We start from the raw sequence: 18,262 nt of genomic DNA on the forward strand, positions 1-18,262 counted from the left end.
TTATTTACTAATGAAAGTTAAAAAATAAATAATTTAACTTCACTTAACAAATTACCCCTTTTGTTTTCCTGTCCCTTAACAAACTCAACGCTCCACGTTCCAGTAAAATAATATATGTACCATTATATTATAAATTAAATCGAAACTTATTCATCGCCAGCCTTAACAATTAATCCGAAAAAGTTTAAAAAAGAAATATTAAATGTCGTGCTTGTATTCTTTCTCTGTTGTTGTTTTCCTTTCTCTCGGTACTGGTGCCGCAAATTTAAAGCTTTGTCCGCTGTAGTTACAGTCTGTTGTTCGTTCTCCGTATTCACGATTCACTGCCTGCATACATTCATAGCTGCTGCTCTCGCCTCGGTAGAACTCAGTCAGATTGTGATGAAAGATGAGAACATCTTCACTTCCATGCAGAGCACCGTAAGCTTTCAACGTTACGTCTTCTTAAGTAAACATGGAGTTTTCAAGAAACGGTGGTGAGGGACAAATAACATTCCATATATTACGGGTTATATGTATCTCTATAAGATTAAATGTCAGTTAGTATATTTTAATACTGAAGGAAATTGGTCTGTTTCTTAGAGATGTTAAGCAATAGGCTATTTATAAAATGTACAATTTACTTTGCTGTGGATAACAGAGGGATATTTTATGAGTAAGCTACTGCATACGTGTCCTCCTATGTTGATTCACTGGTTAGATAAATAAGTCTTATGTTACTGTTATTTATAAAAAGTATTATTATTTCGCATGCATTCTTTAAACTTGGTTACCTACATAGTATTTAAATAGTAAATATTGATGTAATGGAATGATGAAATAATAAAAGTGGATGGTTTATTCAACCAAGCTACTTTTTCAGCCCTTATTTACTCTGCACTTAGCGTCCTATACGTTCGCAAAATGTTTGTCATACAATTTAGACGATCAATACGACTATGAAGACACAGCAAGTTTCGCATTTATATATCTCTAAATGCAAAATTTGAATCTGTAAGTGTAAAATCAGAGATTATAATATATTTCATTGATATTATCTTAAATTGTTTGGATTAAATTTGCTGTTAAATATGTTTTCGTCTAAACAATATTATTAACAATATGATTATTAAAGTAGAGTAATTTGTTACATTATTTACTAAAATATCGGAACTATTCAATTAGGCATTCACCATAGATATTTGAAATGGATTACTTTTTGATTTAAAAATTTAGGTTACCTTCCTCTAGTGAATGCTCCTAGGAAAGTGCTCCTAGTGGGACTTATACTAATATCTTATAATACTAAAGAAATAGAATGTGTCGAGAATCCAATTCAATAAAAACAGATTTAAAGATTATTATACATTTTTCGACGTTATTTACAAATTGCAATTCCCTAATCTCTTTTCCCTTATGTTTAGCTAATTGCCCAATAAGCCATCATTAAGTCCCAAGAAAGTTTCAATTATGTTTCAACTTATAAAAGAACTGCAAGCTCAATCCTGAAAGACCTTTAGGTATTGTATTATGTAGTTTTTATAAAGTAGCTGCTAAGAATAAAATAAATTCAATACATTACATTTCTTCTTAATTCAATAAATTTCTTCCTTAGTCAAAACTAACAATAGGTAATATAAATTGGCTGTATGTCCGTACATTAGCTATGTATGTCAGTCGCTCTGATATGAAAACCTATTATATTGGTTCATTATAAGGCAAATACAAGTCAACAACTCCCTAAAGTAATATTTAGTAGTTATCAGTTTTGCTACTGACATGCGTTTTTGGACTTTAAATATTTGGTATAACTGCCACCCCTTATATATTATACTTTTTAACTAAACTGTTTGATATTGTGTTATACATTTTACCAGAGTTAACCTATCTTTTCATTTACCTATTTACCCAAAACAATATAATGCAATCCTGCGCACTATTTTTGTACCTAAGATTTTAAAATGATAACCTTGCTAGTGGTGATTAGTGCATATGCAACGCTGGCTACCCCAAAAATGTAATTTTTGCCACCAATAACTAATATATTGTACCGAAATACTTTAGTTATATAATGAGGGTCAGTAAACAACGAGCGGAAGTAAGCGTGTGAGCGCAGGGCTTGTGAAACAAAGGTATTAGCCAACAGGATTGTAGGATTAGAAGCCCCGTAACATTGGTGTCGGGAAGGGTGCAGTAGTGCGGGCCAGACCAGCTCTCGCACCACCTCGCCGGTCACGGCGTGCGGTTCGACTGTCCGGTTCCAGTCAGTGTTATTTTATAAAAGTGTAACAAAATTAGAAAGAATAATGGTCTGTCAGTTTAAGTGTTATATTGTGCTTGTGTTATTTTGTTTAAACTTTCAGTTACGTGACATATGTGCCCATGCGCGACTCGTGAGTGTTTTTGATAAGGATCACTGTCTGGATGAAACTCATGAAGGCGGGCATCAGGACAAGATCGATGGGAGTAAACAGGAAGATGAAAGTGATTCATTAAATAACGACCGTGTTACTGAAAGCAGCAGTAAAAGTTCCGTGCTGGAGGAAGTGATTGAGAGTATTGCAAACGAGCAAATTTACGAGGAATCGGGTAACACTACACAATACGAGAAGGCGAGTTATGTGATTCGAAGTCAGCTCCCGGAAAGGGGCGAGACTGGGGGTGGGGCAGTTGACGTTTACGATCTGACGTCCCCTGAAACGCCAAAAGTTTTAGGATCAGACAATAAAGACGGGGGAGAGACCTATGAAAAACCGCCAGGAAATAAACACCACTCTGAAATAAATTTCAGTGAGAATAAATCCGAATCTGACAATGAATTTTTAGATAATCATTCTATAAAAAGTCCTGAAATTAGTAAACATCCCGACTTACTCTCATCAGACGTTCGAGTTCAGGGATTCATGAAAAGTCACATCGATGTACCAGTTGATTCTTCAACGATCAGCATTTTAGCAGAGCAGTTGACAGTTGTTGAACATCCACACGCTGAACGCTTGAAGACGGATATGGATAGTAAGTCTGTAAATCCACCAGAAAAGCTGACGATGGAGGAAACTATTGGAAGTATTTGGAAGGAAGGTGATAACCATGATAAGTACAAACAAGATATAAGACCCGCTGTTTCTCGCGGATTTCTGGATGACGAAATTCCTACTCCTTTGAAACTCGTTATGGATGAAGACGTATCTTCGAATAAAATCACTGAACTGTCTGCTCCCACCGAACCCCCAGTGTCAGAATCTGATATAAGAACACATAACATCTCAGTACCCATTGAACAATTAGAAAATACAACTGAAAATTCATCAGCCACCCTCTTTTCTACGACTGGTGTATTATTAGAAATAAATAAAAATAAGGCTGAAGATGTCAAAGACATCATCACTGAGCTCAAAAGCATTGACATGGATTCTAAAATTATGAAAAATCGAAACGAAAATGAAACCTTTAGTGATAATGAAACCAGAATGCAAGAGAAAGAGCTAGAGCAAGAGAAACTTCCTGTACCTGAAAGATACTATGCTTTCAATTTAGTAGGAAAGGACGATGTTGAGCAAAGTTACAGCAATAGACAAAAAGAAATGACGGACTTCAATGAGCCTTCACAATCTTTAAGAGATTACGAAGACAGTTTTGACGAATACAAAGAGATTGTTAAACGTCCTTTAAACGACTATGAAACGTTTTCTAAGAAAAAAAATGATCCTGGTGTCTTATTTGAAGACTGCCCAGACTGTGATCTTCGACTTCTTCCCATTAGGCCCTCAGAGCAAAGAATTGCACCCGATGTAGAAGAAGAGACGCTTACGTCTCCAAAGATAAGGTTTGCAGAACTTCCAGAAGGAAGGGATCTTCAAATTAATTCGCTTGGTCTCTCAGATGGTATCTTTGTGTTTAGTTACCTCAGCGAGTTCCTTTCGTGGATACAGCCGAATGAATTTCCAGTTGGTAAGTGTATCTTATACTATAGCACTTATGTTTGATGTATTTCTGTTAATACAGAGAGAAGCAGTTATGTTAAGGTAATCAAAGCAATTGACTATCTGAGCTTTTAGTTTAAGTTTTTAGGAAAATCCCCTCCTAGTATATTAAAAATTTAAAATAAATCCTTGTGTAATAACAAAAAAAGTATAATGAATAATATGAATAATAAAATATTTTTAATGTTAAGAGAATAAATTTTAGAGGTTGTGACAAAGTATTCAAATGAATTTTTAAAAATTAATCCAATTGAAGTAGGAGAGTACCATTTTTAAAATTTGGTATAACGTTGATATATAACTTAATATGCATATTCACTTGCATTCTTGACTTCTCCAACATATCAGATTATTCTTAATAGCTAATATTTTAAGGTGAGAGTTTAAACTCTGTGTAAATACTGCACATGCTAATGTGTTCGTATAGCTACTAAACAATTACGGTTTAAATCATTATAAAATTTAAACCTTTTCATTCCATTAAATTAAAATATAAATTTTAGCAATTTTATGAATAGAATATCCAATATAATACAAAAAGTATAATATTTGAAACTTTTACCAATATGTACAAGTTGCTTCAAAATTGGCAAATGGGACTTTACTAATCTTGGTTATGTACTGCATATTTTCATTTTATAGTTAGATAGAAACTTTGACAGACCTTTTCCCTAGCTAATATTAGGAATATTTATATATTTACCTTTTTAGAATTTCCAGGGAATTGTAATATCTTTCAGTGTAAAGTTAGGTATCTGAGTCTAAGTAATTGCCTTACTTTGAGAGGATGCAATATACTTCAATACATTAAATTTCGTTCATTAACCCAATTTTCGTGTAAAGATAATATATGCATTATGTGTATTTATCTTAAATTATTGTATTAACATTATTTTGTGTTGAAAGATTACAATAAATAAAAAAGTATATAAATATATTGGAATGTATTTCACACAAATAACGTATATTATGTTACTTAAGCAGGAGTAATATTACGAATCAATTTTAAAATGAACTTTTTTATCATAAATTTTCAATTTGTTCATATTTAAAATACTTAAAAAAAGATCAAGCAGGTGTTTGTTGTCAGTAAATATTTACGAAATGTAATTATTTTATATTAGTCTGCGATTGAACCAACTTTCATAATACATAGAACAGGAGAGTAAGTCAACAATTTTATGTAATCCGATATTGTATTTTAAAGTACAATGAAAACCCATGGCTATAATAATTAAGCGTTTGATAACAATACAAATCTCATACACAACTAATACGCCATTATTGTCTTCTACTGTAACCGTAAATGGAATTTAATAAATACAGTAGTTGGCAAAGCTCACTACACCATCTGAACTTTACATTCTTTATTGTGCATGGTGTAAGAAATTATTTTGAATTTTTTTTATTTACGCTAAAAGGACTCTATGATTGATGGTCGAATAGCATAACCAAATTTGTCTACTAAAACTTCGTGGTTTTACTTACTAACCAAATCTCTAGAGGTTCATGGCATGTATTAGTAGTACAATTTAACAAGTATAATAAGGTTGATAAAACATTTGCTTATGATTTGAAATTTATAACTTTTAAATAATTTTAACTAGATTACAGAGTTCAGCATTTTAAAGATGTCGAGGCCAAATTTAAATATGTTTGTACGTACTTCAAAGCTGGGTTAAATTCGTCAAAGTAGAATATTATTCTCCTAGAGACTAGATTAAGGGATTAGAGTAATCGTAATTTAAAAAATGTATATCTCATTCTGTACAATTAACCTTTGAATAATCTATATTGGCATATTTAAGCTTTTTTCGATTATTAAATAACAGTCACTGTTTTTATGTATTGGCAGTGCAATATAAAGTTTAAAATCATGTCGTGTCTGGGTATTGTTTGGCCTTAATGGGTACTATAGTAAATTGCAGTTTTATAAAAGAGGTTTATATATACTTGGAATCTGTGAGAAGGTTTAGAGTATTGTTGTTTTCAAAATTTCATATTTCAGCTTGTATGAACTATTTTAGTAAACTTTGGCTTCCATATTTTTTACTAACTAACTATGCATTTAACAAAATCCAATCTTCAGCAGTTATGGATGCAAAAAAATTTTCATTTTATGTCGCGTGAGACATCATTGGAAAATGGTTATAAGCGCTGAGTGGCTATTAATTTAGAAAGGGTTAAACAAACTTATGTATAGTAGAAGCATGTGTTCTGATTAATATTGCCAGATAACATCAAAAATTGTAAATAGCAAGTCGGAGCTTATCAAAAATATGTCAGCTTTAATTTTGTTTTTAATTTGATCGTTTGCAACCTATATGCAACTTTATATAGGCTATTAACCCTCAATTTATGCTATATTAGATAGACGTACATGTCCCAGTTAAGGTGATATTTACTTTGATTTTATCTCGAATATTTATCATAGAACTTTAACATTTAACTACATGGGTTACAGCAATAATATGTAGTTACATATGGCAAATAATGTTCAGTTCGTTGTCACATAAACTGCGACAGAAAGCTTACGACGCAGAGGTAGATTGAGAACAGTTAGTCTCACTCAGTATAGACCAGCAGTGAAGGTGTAATGAAAAATACAACGCCTTCCCGGTTTTTAATAACGAAATTTTAATGAGAGTTATTAAGTTGTAATGAATCGTTTGGTTTAATGAATTACAAGAGGAAAGTAGGTATGAAAATATTGTTCTGTCCCAAACGTTTAATTTTAAATTGGTGCAAAGTTAAAAAAAAAACTTTAAAACAAATGATAAAACTCTATTTAAATTTAACTTGTATGTTTACGCTCATTTATTAAACAGAGGTGGAGATTTGTTTTATCTTCATACTTGTATTTGGAAATTATTTAAAAATTCATACTTGTACCTAATAAGCAGTAAGCCAAATTTGCGACTTAATGGGATGCGAAATTTCTTGTCCGTTTGTTTGCCTGTCTGTATTCCCTCAGAATATTTAGAGAATTAATTTGAGTTTTCCTGAATATGCAAGTCAGATCATTCAGATTATAAAGAAAGTCCTTCCATGAGATGATCTGAATTGGCCAGGGTGACCTGCATATCTCCCAAAGACCAAATCATGATTACAAGGTAACTTTTAGTAGTTCTAGGTTAACGTTTAGGTTGAGAGAGCTTTTCGGAAAGTAGGGTGAACCATATCCAACGAGGATTCTATCGAGAAAACGCCCATGACCTTGACACAGCGAAACGTTTAACGCATCAGTCTGGCGTACTCAACCTTCTAAATCTAATGCCATCCTATTGTAAGAATTTCACCCTTTACACAGCATTCTGACAGTATCTATTCTCGTTGGCGTGACTCATTCACGTACAGCCGAGGAAAGAGTTAATACGTTACAAAATTGTATTGAAACATACGTGTGAGTGAAACATTTATATCACAACCTTATTATTATTGGTCTACACCTACTTTTCCCATTTCAATGAAGGCCGATAGTTTAAAAAAACAATACAAATATAAATAACTTAGTTTGTAATCAGTGGTGATAATTACTTAAACTAATTATTAGTTATTTACTTCATTTATGGTGATATTTCAGATTCAATTTTAAATGTTATAAAGTGGCGTATAAATGGCAAACATTGTGTATATATGTCTTTACCTAAATTATTTTAAAATCCAAATCACATATTGTGATTGATATTTCTTTGGAAACAACCATAACAAATTTGTTAATTCTAATTATGCTAGGGGAGGATTTATAGATGTTACGTCTTAAACAAGAATATAATAATTGTAACAGTTTTAGAATCTATTATTAATAATTGTCATCATTAATAGTAATTTAATATCAAAATAATATTAACATGGGAGACCAATGCGTACGAGCATGTCTTAAACCCGTTTTGATCTGGCATTTTATAATATTTTCCATTTAATATAAATACCTTTTTGTAGGTTAAACTGGCTCATTGGTAGTTTAAGCAATAAAGAACATGAATATTTCCACAACATAACTTGGATTTGTTTTAATAATGATTTTGAAATGCATCATTAAGCATTTGGACATAGGTCGTATGTGAACCAGGCCCTTTAATAGACGAAAAGGCTGTGGAATATAAAGTTCTGGAAATAAATGTTAAATGACATCCGCATGTGTCAGAGGTTATGCCGGAAGTGAGCGGAGCGGTGCCGGAAGTCTCGGGAGGTAATGTTTGTAACTAGGGCAGGCGCAGTGCCAGCGATTCGGCGTGGCTCTCGATGGATTTATCCCTTGGCATTGAGTAATTATCAACCCCGGTCTTGGCCCTGGCCTCAGGATGACAAATGCATTGTTTTCCACCTTTCCCGACGCTGAGTGCTGGTAATTCTCTTCTTCTTTTATTCTGATGATGATTGTTTACTGTTGATCTTTCAAAAGTCGACTAATTAAAACCCTCTGTAATACTTTATTCCCCGATGTAGATTTTTGCTTTATAAATGATGATGTCCATATAGACAAATATGACGTGGCCTACCGATTACATGTTAGTATTTGTGTAAAACATATTTAAAAAGTAAAGTAAAGTAAAGAATGTCTTATTTTACCAGGCAAAGTTAGGGCTAAGAAGCCCTCTCTAACACTTAACCTGAGGACCAACGGCTTAAAGGTGACTTCCGAACCACCACCAATGGCCGGGCAGGCGGGCCGCTTGCAAGGACAAGATCGCTCAGCGGTCACCTGTCCAAGCAGCAGCCACGCTCGGCGTTGCTTGATCTGGTTATCTTGCGATAACCGCCGTACCCACTACACTGCGCCATTGGCATATTTAGATGTATAACAGAAAATAACCAAATAAAAAGCAGTTGATGGGCGAAAGTAAATGGTTGGGAGCTTCTAGCCCGAGAAGTGAGTCAAGTCCTGAAGGAGTTACTTTTTGTTCATCAACCTTTCGTTAAAAATATATAGTAATCGAGTCCCTTGTACATATTGTACTCATGTACTGAATGACATGTTTTATAATTTAAAACAACAAATATATTTAGCGAAGCAATAACCAACTCTCTCGTGGGACTGAAACATGTTCTTTAATGTTTATCTGTCTATATGTCTGCTAGACTGCCCACGCAATATCTCGAAAACTAACTAATCTGAAGAATTGAAATTGTGCATGAAGCCTCACTTCTATGTGAGAAACACTTAGTTCGATGATGGTACATGTCACTCCATATGATTTGGCTGAGCATTAGCAAATAGTTTTACATCAATCTTAAGAGTAATCAATATGGCATCGAGAAAATAGCTAAATAAATAAATTTATAAACAACGCAATAGTAAAAAGTTTAATTCTCCCAACACACAAAGCATTATTTTTATACTGACTTGGCGTTTAGACTTTTATTATTTAAACACTTATATGAAACCAAATTTAAGTAACAAAAATCTTAATGTATCACGTGGCACGACATACCAAGAAAGGTTTTATATGTAGATTTTAAGTGTTCTATGAAATTTCATGTCTTTTTTATAGTCTGTCTGACTGTCCGCAAAACATCTTGAGAATTAAATCAGATACATTATTTATTTTGTTGATTTAAAAGCTGAATGGTGATGGATAGTATAAAACATAAAACTCAGAATACTATCCATGAGTTTATGTTGGAGTTTCTGATAACTGTGAGTTTGTTTCCTCTTTTCAGTATTACATAAGTGATTGTTAGAATGAGAACTCATTTCAACAACACGGGTTGCCGTAATGTAATTCACCACCAACTAGATATCCCATGTTCGTAAACAATCAATTCATATAGAATATATTAGATTTTGCTATTACAATTTAACATAAAATACTGTTCAAATGTAAACATATTCGTATTAAATATGTCCCGTTATTTAAATTTAACTTAGATATAACAAACCCGTACATGATGATAAACATAAATAAAATAAGTGGTCGTGACCTAATAAATAGAAACTAGATGTAGAAAAATAGCTTAACGGGGAGCGATGTTTTCATAAGTGGAAAAACCACTAACAGTTATGATATGAATTTCTTCTGCCCGAAGGTAAGTAGATGTTGGTTTCTATAAACCCATTGGGATACTCCATAACTTAGAGGTTTAAACTGGTGGTTTGTTTAAAATGACATGACACTTAATGGAATACAACTTAACCTAATATCCAAAAACACCAAAAAGGACGCTGAGTGTAATGTGCTGTATAAATGTTTTGTGTTCATCTAATGGAACGGGGTATTTATAAGAAAATCAGAGGCAAAAACAATAAAAATGTAATATCTTTCACATGAATATAATATTTAGACGCACTGCTTATAAATTTTGACACAATCGCTTCAAGTAATAACAAATCATTGAAATTGTTTACATACATAAAAATCTTTATAATGGTCAAAAGTAAGGGAAAAAACAGCATATGTTCGCAATCAAAAACAGAAGTGGTCACTCACAATTATAACCATCGTGCTGATAGCAGTCATCAGTCAGAAGGCAGTGACGAATGCTGCCAATCAGACGCTGATTAGCGGCTCTGATTGTCGAGATAATGGGTTCGTTACTCGCCTGACGGAACGCGCGCGATTGCCGGGTAATTTGTTTTCCCGCCACTCAATCACTCCACCTCTTTATGTTCCAGTTCTTTGACACCCAGCATTTTAACAAATGATGCACAATTTACCGCTATCGTAATAGATAAATGACTATTCGGCTCAGACTATCTCATGTCTCCGTTTAGTATTTTAACTGTTGACACTTTAAAAAATGTACTACAGTGTAATACTGTTAGATCACAAATATAGAAGCATTTACATTACGTAAGTAAACTGTCCTATTCAGGTCAGTGTAAGAGACTTCATGTTCGTTTCTCAAAATGAAAACATTGTTTTTTTCGTATTGAAACCTGTTTACCAAATGTTTCAGCTTGTTTTAAGGTATTGTAATTAAATATTTTATTTCATGTCATTCTCAGTCCTTTAAGATACTTCCTAAAAGTAAAGAAAATCTCAACTTTTAATCACTCTAAGACAATTAAAGAAAATTTATATTGGTAATTTTCTTAATGTTTGCAGTAGGACTCAAGGAATAGTATGTAGAGATTATATGTGAACCTGTAGACACGTACTTAGATAAATTATAACCTTCCTAAATGCTTTTAATGAAATATATCTTCAGAATATTGTATTATTTTGTAAGAAAAAAGTGTACGAACATTTTCATCAAATTGGATGTACAAATTATCATTATTTTTTGGACCTGATTTCATTACCCAACGCATATATGCATAATCTGAAGATCCACTAAGCCCTTAATATTACTGAATTAAATTATTCAATTATTTGTATTGGGCATACGGATTTGAATAAAAATACTAACATGTGTTAAAAAACAAAGTAAATGTTAAAAGACTTGATTTCATTATTTTTTTAGTTATAAAAATTGTAATACTATACATTTATTTCAATAAATATTGATTCACAAAAATTACTGATCTCGAACCTGGATTTCTGATTTTCAGACGATTGTATTCTCAGTCAAGTTTCATTGTTCACTAACCACATTAATACATTTACATCAAAATTGATTGTTTAAAAGAGAACTGTTCATGTGAAATTCTAAGTTCGTAACTCAGTGTGTGTAGCAGTTATCGTGTTAACGTTTGAAAAACAGAGTTCGATTGCTCGATCAAATGCGCTGGAAAGGTTTGCTGATGCATCTAAGTAAGCAATTCAGATTGTGCAGTTCCGTGTGCTACAGTCAAACAGCCATAGTGATAGAAACCAAGAATATGCTAATTAACAAGGTTTTTATATCTTCCCCAACCAACCCCATTGAAAGAATTTGCTTACTGTAATCCAAGTAACTCAATTTGTACAAATTCCTAGCCACAACCATTATGAACCATAATGTCTACCCGTGTAGACGTATTGCTTTCATGGGAAGTATTGATATCCATCCAAAGAGATTCGTATTGATTGCTTGACTCAGGTATCTTGCGACGTTCGCCATATTGAATAGTGTTGAGGTTCCGGATAAAAGATACGATGTATTCAACTGTTGGCTGTCAACTGCTTTATGTATTGTTGCTTTGGAAACATGAACAGAATAGGGTAGGTGAATTTGCAGAGTTTGAGGATGAAGCTATTGGTTAAGGCATCAACATATTGCGTCCGGGAACTTCCAAAACAATAATTTCCATATTCATATGATGCAAGCCCGTCTTACAAAATAGAGACGTTTGAGACGGCCGCCCTGCAAATCACCGTCTCCACTCACTCCTATGTTAGCCTAATTTGCTTCCATTACTGCGCAAAATATATTCAGAGATTGGTTTAAATATCTTTGTTTGTGTTTTATACTTAAAAATATTCTGTATTCGTCCCGTGAAAACAGAAACTTGCTAATTTCTAAAATAACATTAATAGTATTGTAGTTGAAAGCCATTTTGTACTGTATACGCTCACAATCTTTGGTGGAGGTCAACATGCGAGGATATCGAAAGTGTTAAATTACAAAATAATGATTTAAAACCAACACTCAGAGCTTATAAATAATAGCTGTCAGACAACTAGATAAAGAAATCAAATAACACTTTATGTGTTTGTATTAGGTAACATTGATTTAACATTAATTTACGCTCCTGGCAAATAGTTTTTAAGTGGGTCAATCTAAAAATAGTATATTCTAAGAAAAGAATTATCACTTCATATGTTTAAACCCTTTGATACCTTCTCATGTCGACCTCGACTGAAACTAGCGTGGCTCATGATTTATTTATTTCTTAGCTTAAATGTCTTTATTGAGTTCACTAAAACCATATACTATGCGTATACAATTAAATTAGCTCTCAGTTCCTGAGCTCTAAGGGTTAAACCTTAGCACTATTCCTCTACTATCGAAAGTAACTTAATTTTTTGGCATATGTGACAACACTAATTATATTAAATATACGCTTCTGAACTAGAATCAATTGAAGTTAACTTGCTCTAAAATAATGTTATCTCAAATAATATTTCCAGAGTTGCTGAGGGATGCTCTGAAAAGCCAGATCACCTTATTCAGCCTTATCATGCAGGTAAGTACAAATCGTAATATAAAAATATTTCATTTGAGTATAATCAACTTACAAATATTATTAAATATGCAATAAACCTTCTTAATCCGGTTTGACATATTAGTTCAGCTTTATTCACCTAAGGACGTGTTTAAAGAAAACAAGGTAAAATTAATATCTAAAGCTTATTTTTTTGTTGGGAACTGCCTTATGCGCTTGTGTAAATTTCACTAATTTCTCCAAGAAATTGCAACCTTTGAAGGATTACAGATCCATACTACACACACACACACACACACGCACGCACGCACGCACGCACACGCACGCACACGCACGCACGCACGCACGCACACACACACACACACACACACACACACACACACACACACCGATGGCCTTCCCAACCCGACAATCTGACTCCTACGAGTTCTTAACTGGGAGGATGATGTACAAAATGTAATTCTTTTTATATTAATGTTTCGAATTAGTTTTAAAAATGAGCTATTTCCATGAAGAAATAAAGTAAATGTCTGATATTTCGCATAAATGTGTTTGGTAATAGGAGTGGGATAGTAATTTGAATATAGTACTAGAAATTTTAATGTCAGCTTTCATATTTTAAATCTTTTAATTTGGATGCATTGCCCTTCTACAAATATCACATATATGATAAAATTTATTAAATTACATAAGAAGTAATAAACTGGTTATTGAAAATCTTGAACACAGTCGATTACTAAATTTACTGGTCATGACGGTGTACATAAAATCTTGTCTTAAACTAAAGTAATACTCTACTTTATCAAAAAGTAAATACATTAGTTATAATGATAGGCCAATATATTACTTCGTTTTAGGCTATTATTTAATGTTCTAATGATACCTTAACAAAGTATATTGGAACTTTCATTAGTTTCTCACATCGTGACCGTAAATTGACGTAGGGCATCTAAAAGGAATAAATAATTTTAATGGTATTATGAAAAATCATACACGTCATACTGGACATGTTTGCTATTCATAGAGAAAAAACGAAAGATACATAACATTTGAGTTAAAAGAAACTACAGCATTGCTCCTGTAGTTCGAATAAATAACTTAAGATCAATCAACAAACTATTTTATGAAGTAACCTTCAGATGATTACAACTACTTCATACAACAGTATTGACCTATGTTGACGTAATATGACGTATATGTATACGGAATACATTAGAAACATAATATATCAAAGAAATTTAAAATTGAGTTATTACATGAAATGAACAATCAGAAAATTTTGAGTTTTCCTATAAATTTAGTTTGTACTTATTACAAACTATATCGAATAAATAATGATGTATGTATTTTTAAAACAAACATACAAAAATAATGGTGCTATCTTAGCAGCTTCGGTATATTTATTAAACGACAAAAATATTTCGGAGACTTCATATTTTAATAGGAAATAAATAGTTTTACGACAAAGAGGCTACAAACTAGCATTTCGTTGTCCCAGTCACGTTTGAATTAAAGATTACGAAATACACTTTGAAACCGGCATTCTTCAGAAAGAGACAAGAAAAGAATATTTGCTGAGCGAGCGGTTAATGTTTCTCTTTAAGTCAAAAGACACAAAGAGTGCGATACGTAACCGTATATGTGTGGCTTCCAGCACAGCTGAGATAGTACCTTTGGCTTGGTTATTCTCCATTGTTCAGCTTTAGGAATAATATCCTCTTGGGTTTAAGGTTTACACTTTTCACGTGACCTGAGGTGGTTAGTAAAATGAGATTAGTTCAATTAAATAAATGTAATAAATTGGCATTGCTTAACAGATGTTAAAAATAAATTTAAAATGTGTAATCTACAGAGAGCATGTAAATTTCGACTACATACTTCTTACGAAATAATTATTTAGGTGCTTGTAAAAAACCTTAGCTTTGTCTATCTTAGCTGTCTCTTATCGTTCATCTTCTATTAGGCTTGTTTATTAAGAAAAATAACTAATAATTCTTTTAAAAAAGTATTTATTTAAATACTGCACCGTAATTTATGGTTCGTTATAAAATTTCCACCTCATTATTAAATATTGGAAAGATTGCTGTACCCTTTAGAATATTTGACTTGGTTGTGTAGATTTTCATATAGCTCAATTCACAGATATCCTTTGATTTGTGCTTCATATGGTTACTTTCTTGTCTATTCTGTTATATAGAGTAAATATAACCAAAAGTCATGAATTCAAAGTACTTAGTTAAAAAAGGTAGAGCTAGTGATGATGACTGATATGTTGATCAACGATCAAATCTGACTAATCCTGATCAAATGAAGGGAACCATCTAGTCATAACTAGTTTATAACTGCGCGGGTATTTCGTAATAGCAGTCCAAATGAATTTGCTTTAATACAATTTTATTTTCATTCAGTGAGAGATTTTAAAGCGATCGTGTTAACGAAACCCCTAGTGGTTTATGTTTTTCTGAAACTGCTCAAAAGAAGCCACATATTATCTACCTCAATTTTAAATAAAATTCTTACTCTATGATTTGTTTTGTCAAAGGAATCAAAAAACTAGCTAGACCTTATGAAATTAATTTGTTTATTATAATAACAATTATGGATCTTCATTTCACCAAAAGGTCTCTTTTAATCCTTATTCGGTATTAAATTTACCAGAATACGCACTAAAAACTACTTTAGAATGTAGAAAGTAGGCCTAGTAGAAATATACTACTAAGTTAAATTGTAAGTTTACCGAGACTTTACAAAATTCAAGATTCACTATTTGTAATATGAATTATTCTTGAAATAATTCGAGAAATGCTAGTTATACAAAATTTATATTCAGGCCGGGAATATCTGTTTTAAATACAGAGAGATTATTACTTATTTGTCATCAGTCACTGCGAGTGGAGGCGGGGTTCGTGGCGTGTCTGGTGTTGGGGGTGCTCCTGGCGCTGGCCGTGCCCGTGGTGGTTCTATCTCATGCCTGCTACAGGATGGGTGGTCGGGAGGATGAGCAGGAGGCCGGGGGAAACTGTGGCCGCCGTACTCTCGTCTTCATCCTGGAGCTGCTTCTCATACTTATGTTGTAAGTATCCTTCATCTCCTACGAATATACTTGAAAAGGACGGTTCTATATTTTCATCGTTAGAATTAGATCAGATATGTTCACTGGGAATGAAATCTAAAAATTAAACCATTCTTTTAAGAAATGACGTTAGGAAATTCTTCTAGTGATAACCTGTTAGGCTAGGTACGTTTAATTATCTAATCATGCGGGATCATACAGAGTAAGAAAGTGAACTAACAAATAATTGTAATGGGTTAAATTATACTTTTTAAGTAATGTATTTTAATTTCAATAGAAAGAGTTTCTTTTAATTTCCTATTGAATTCTTAAATGTATGATAAGGGATCTGATTGAACCGACCTTATAAGATATTAGAGTAAACTAAACAGATTACTAAAATACCAAACATAGTAAAATATTTAAACGTAAGCAAATATTTTATGAGAATTCTTCATTTAATTTTTAAAAAAACTTTGAAAATTAGATTATCCAAGTCGATCATTATACATTGGATGTTTTAAAATGTTCAATTAAATCCATTATAGAGTAAACACATTAAAGAACATGTAAAAACTACAAGAAGTACTTAATTTAAATTCCTCTTAATTGATTCTACTTTCACACAAGAGTAAAAGCTCCTCCTTTGAATCTTTTGCTGGAAGAAAAATAGTTATAAACTGTTCCAGCGCTGGAATGGTGGCCATGTTCGTGACCAACGAGCAGTTTTCCAGTGCGGTTGTCCAGAGCTCCAACGTTCTCCAGACCTCACTCAGCGATGTATCCGCTTTCGTGCACAACTCTCACCTCCAACTCCATTTTCTCGTCACCCAGTCCATCGACCAGACCATTCAAGCCATCTTCGCCGATTTAGACAGTAAGTTAAGCACATTGATAGAAATGCGAATGGACCAGAGTATTGTTAATAGGCTGAACATAGAGAAACCACACACGTCGACATGAAGCGAAAACGTTCAATCCTGGATGGCCAGTCTGTCTGTATATGCTATAGGCGCTGTATTAAATGTCCTATTTCTGTAAATGTGGCGAAAAATAACCTCTTAGAATATAGAGAATATGAGTTCACCATGCATCAGCCTTGCATTAATGAACTCCAGATTGAAATATTTTTCAGAAATTTTGTTCTGGGAGCAGATGAATTCCAAGATTAAATCTTGAATAATATATCAGCAAATCCCTAATAGGTAAACATTAAATTACACCTAATCGGTTCCTTATTTTTGAACGGACATCAGCAAAATCCCGAATGTATAAGGCCCACGTACAAACCCAGGATTGCAACTAAAATGTGTGGAGCGAAGGGAACAAAACTCCAGGTTAAGCAGTATTCACAAAACTCTTCTATGATTTGTATATCTTAGTGCTACTGCTGCTGAAGCAAACAGTTTTCTATTTTGTTATGTAGTACTGTATTTCTTATTGTGGGAATAAACAACCAATAGATCGTCAATGAAATTTAAGTATTTAAATAATATATAAACATGCAAAAAAGTAACATACATTTATAAATTACCTAACACAACAGATAATTAATAGATATTTTTAGTTTTTTTAAGTAATTTCCTTTGTACTATGTGCTTTTACTTAATCAACCATCTTACAATTTGGACTCAAAGGTTTAAAGGTGGACACAATATATTTACAAATTTTTTCAACTGAGGTAAATCATAACATGAGGAAATTCACTGAATAAGGCAATAAAATTGTATGTACTCCAAAAGAAAGAAAATGTTTGATAGTTTGGGAATAAGATACGAAAATAGCCAGATTTATATTTATTATGTCATAGCAAAGTGCATGAATACTATGGACTGCTTAATATGAGTTTGTATACTTCATTCCACAAAATGAAAATGAATCTAAAATCGTTGTTCCCTTCATATATTCATCTGTACAATCAGTTAATTAATTATCTTAATTATCCAGTGCAATAAATGCGATTCCCAAGAGGTTTTGATCTCCAATTCATCTTTGTTTTAATTCTTCTGAGTATTGTCCACAAAAAATGGATTATTGGGGATTTGTGATTGCTACACTAATAAATCTCTCATGCAAAATACTTTTCAAATAGTATGGCACATTGTACTAAGAATAACAACATAACCTGACTAATTTAAATTATTCCTACTCATTATATAGAAATGTTTTGGGGTGTCATTGTAATAGAATACTTAAATCTTTATAAAAGGTAGTAAA

General features: G+C 32.6%; 1 protein-coding gene across 2 annotated transcripts in view; it reads left to right on the plus strand.

Moving 5' to 3' along the window:
• The first annotated feature begins 2,156 nt into the window (after positions 1–2,156).
• LOC124371894 (prominin-1-A) overlaps positions 2,157–18,262 on the plus strand; it is a 69,965-nt gene continuing 53,859 nt past the window's right edge. For both annotated transcript variants that reach the window (XM_046830264.1, XM_046830269.1), the window contains exons 1-4: positions 2,157–3,930; positions 12,959–13,014; positions 15,876–16,066; positions 16,735–16,922. In XM_046830264.1, the coding sequence (XP_046686220.1) occupies positions 2,286–3,930; positions 12,959–13,014; positions 15,876–16,066; positions 16,735–16,922 (2,080 nt within the window). In that variant the 5' untranslated portion in view covers positions 2,157–2,285. The remainder of the gene's footprint in view (positions 3,931–12,958; positions 13,015–15,875; positions 16,067–16,734; positions 16,923–18,262) is intronic.

Source organism: Homalodisca vitripennis, chromosome 1 (assembly GCF_021130785.1).
Source record: "Homalodisca vitripennis isolate AUS2020 chromosome 1, UT_GWSS_2.1, whole genome shotgun sequence".
NCBI lineage: Eukaryota > Metazoa > Arthropoda > Insecta > Hemiptera > Cicadellidae > Homalodisca > Homalodisca vitripennis.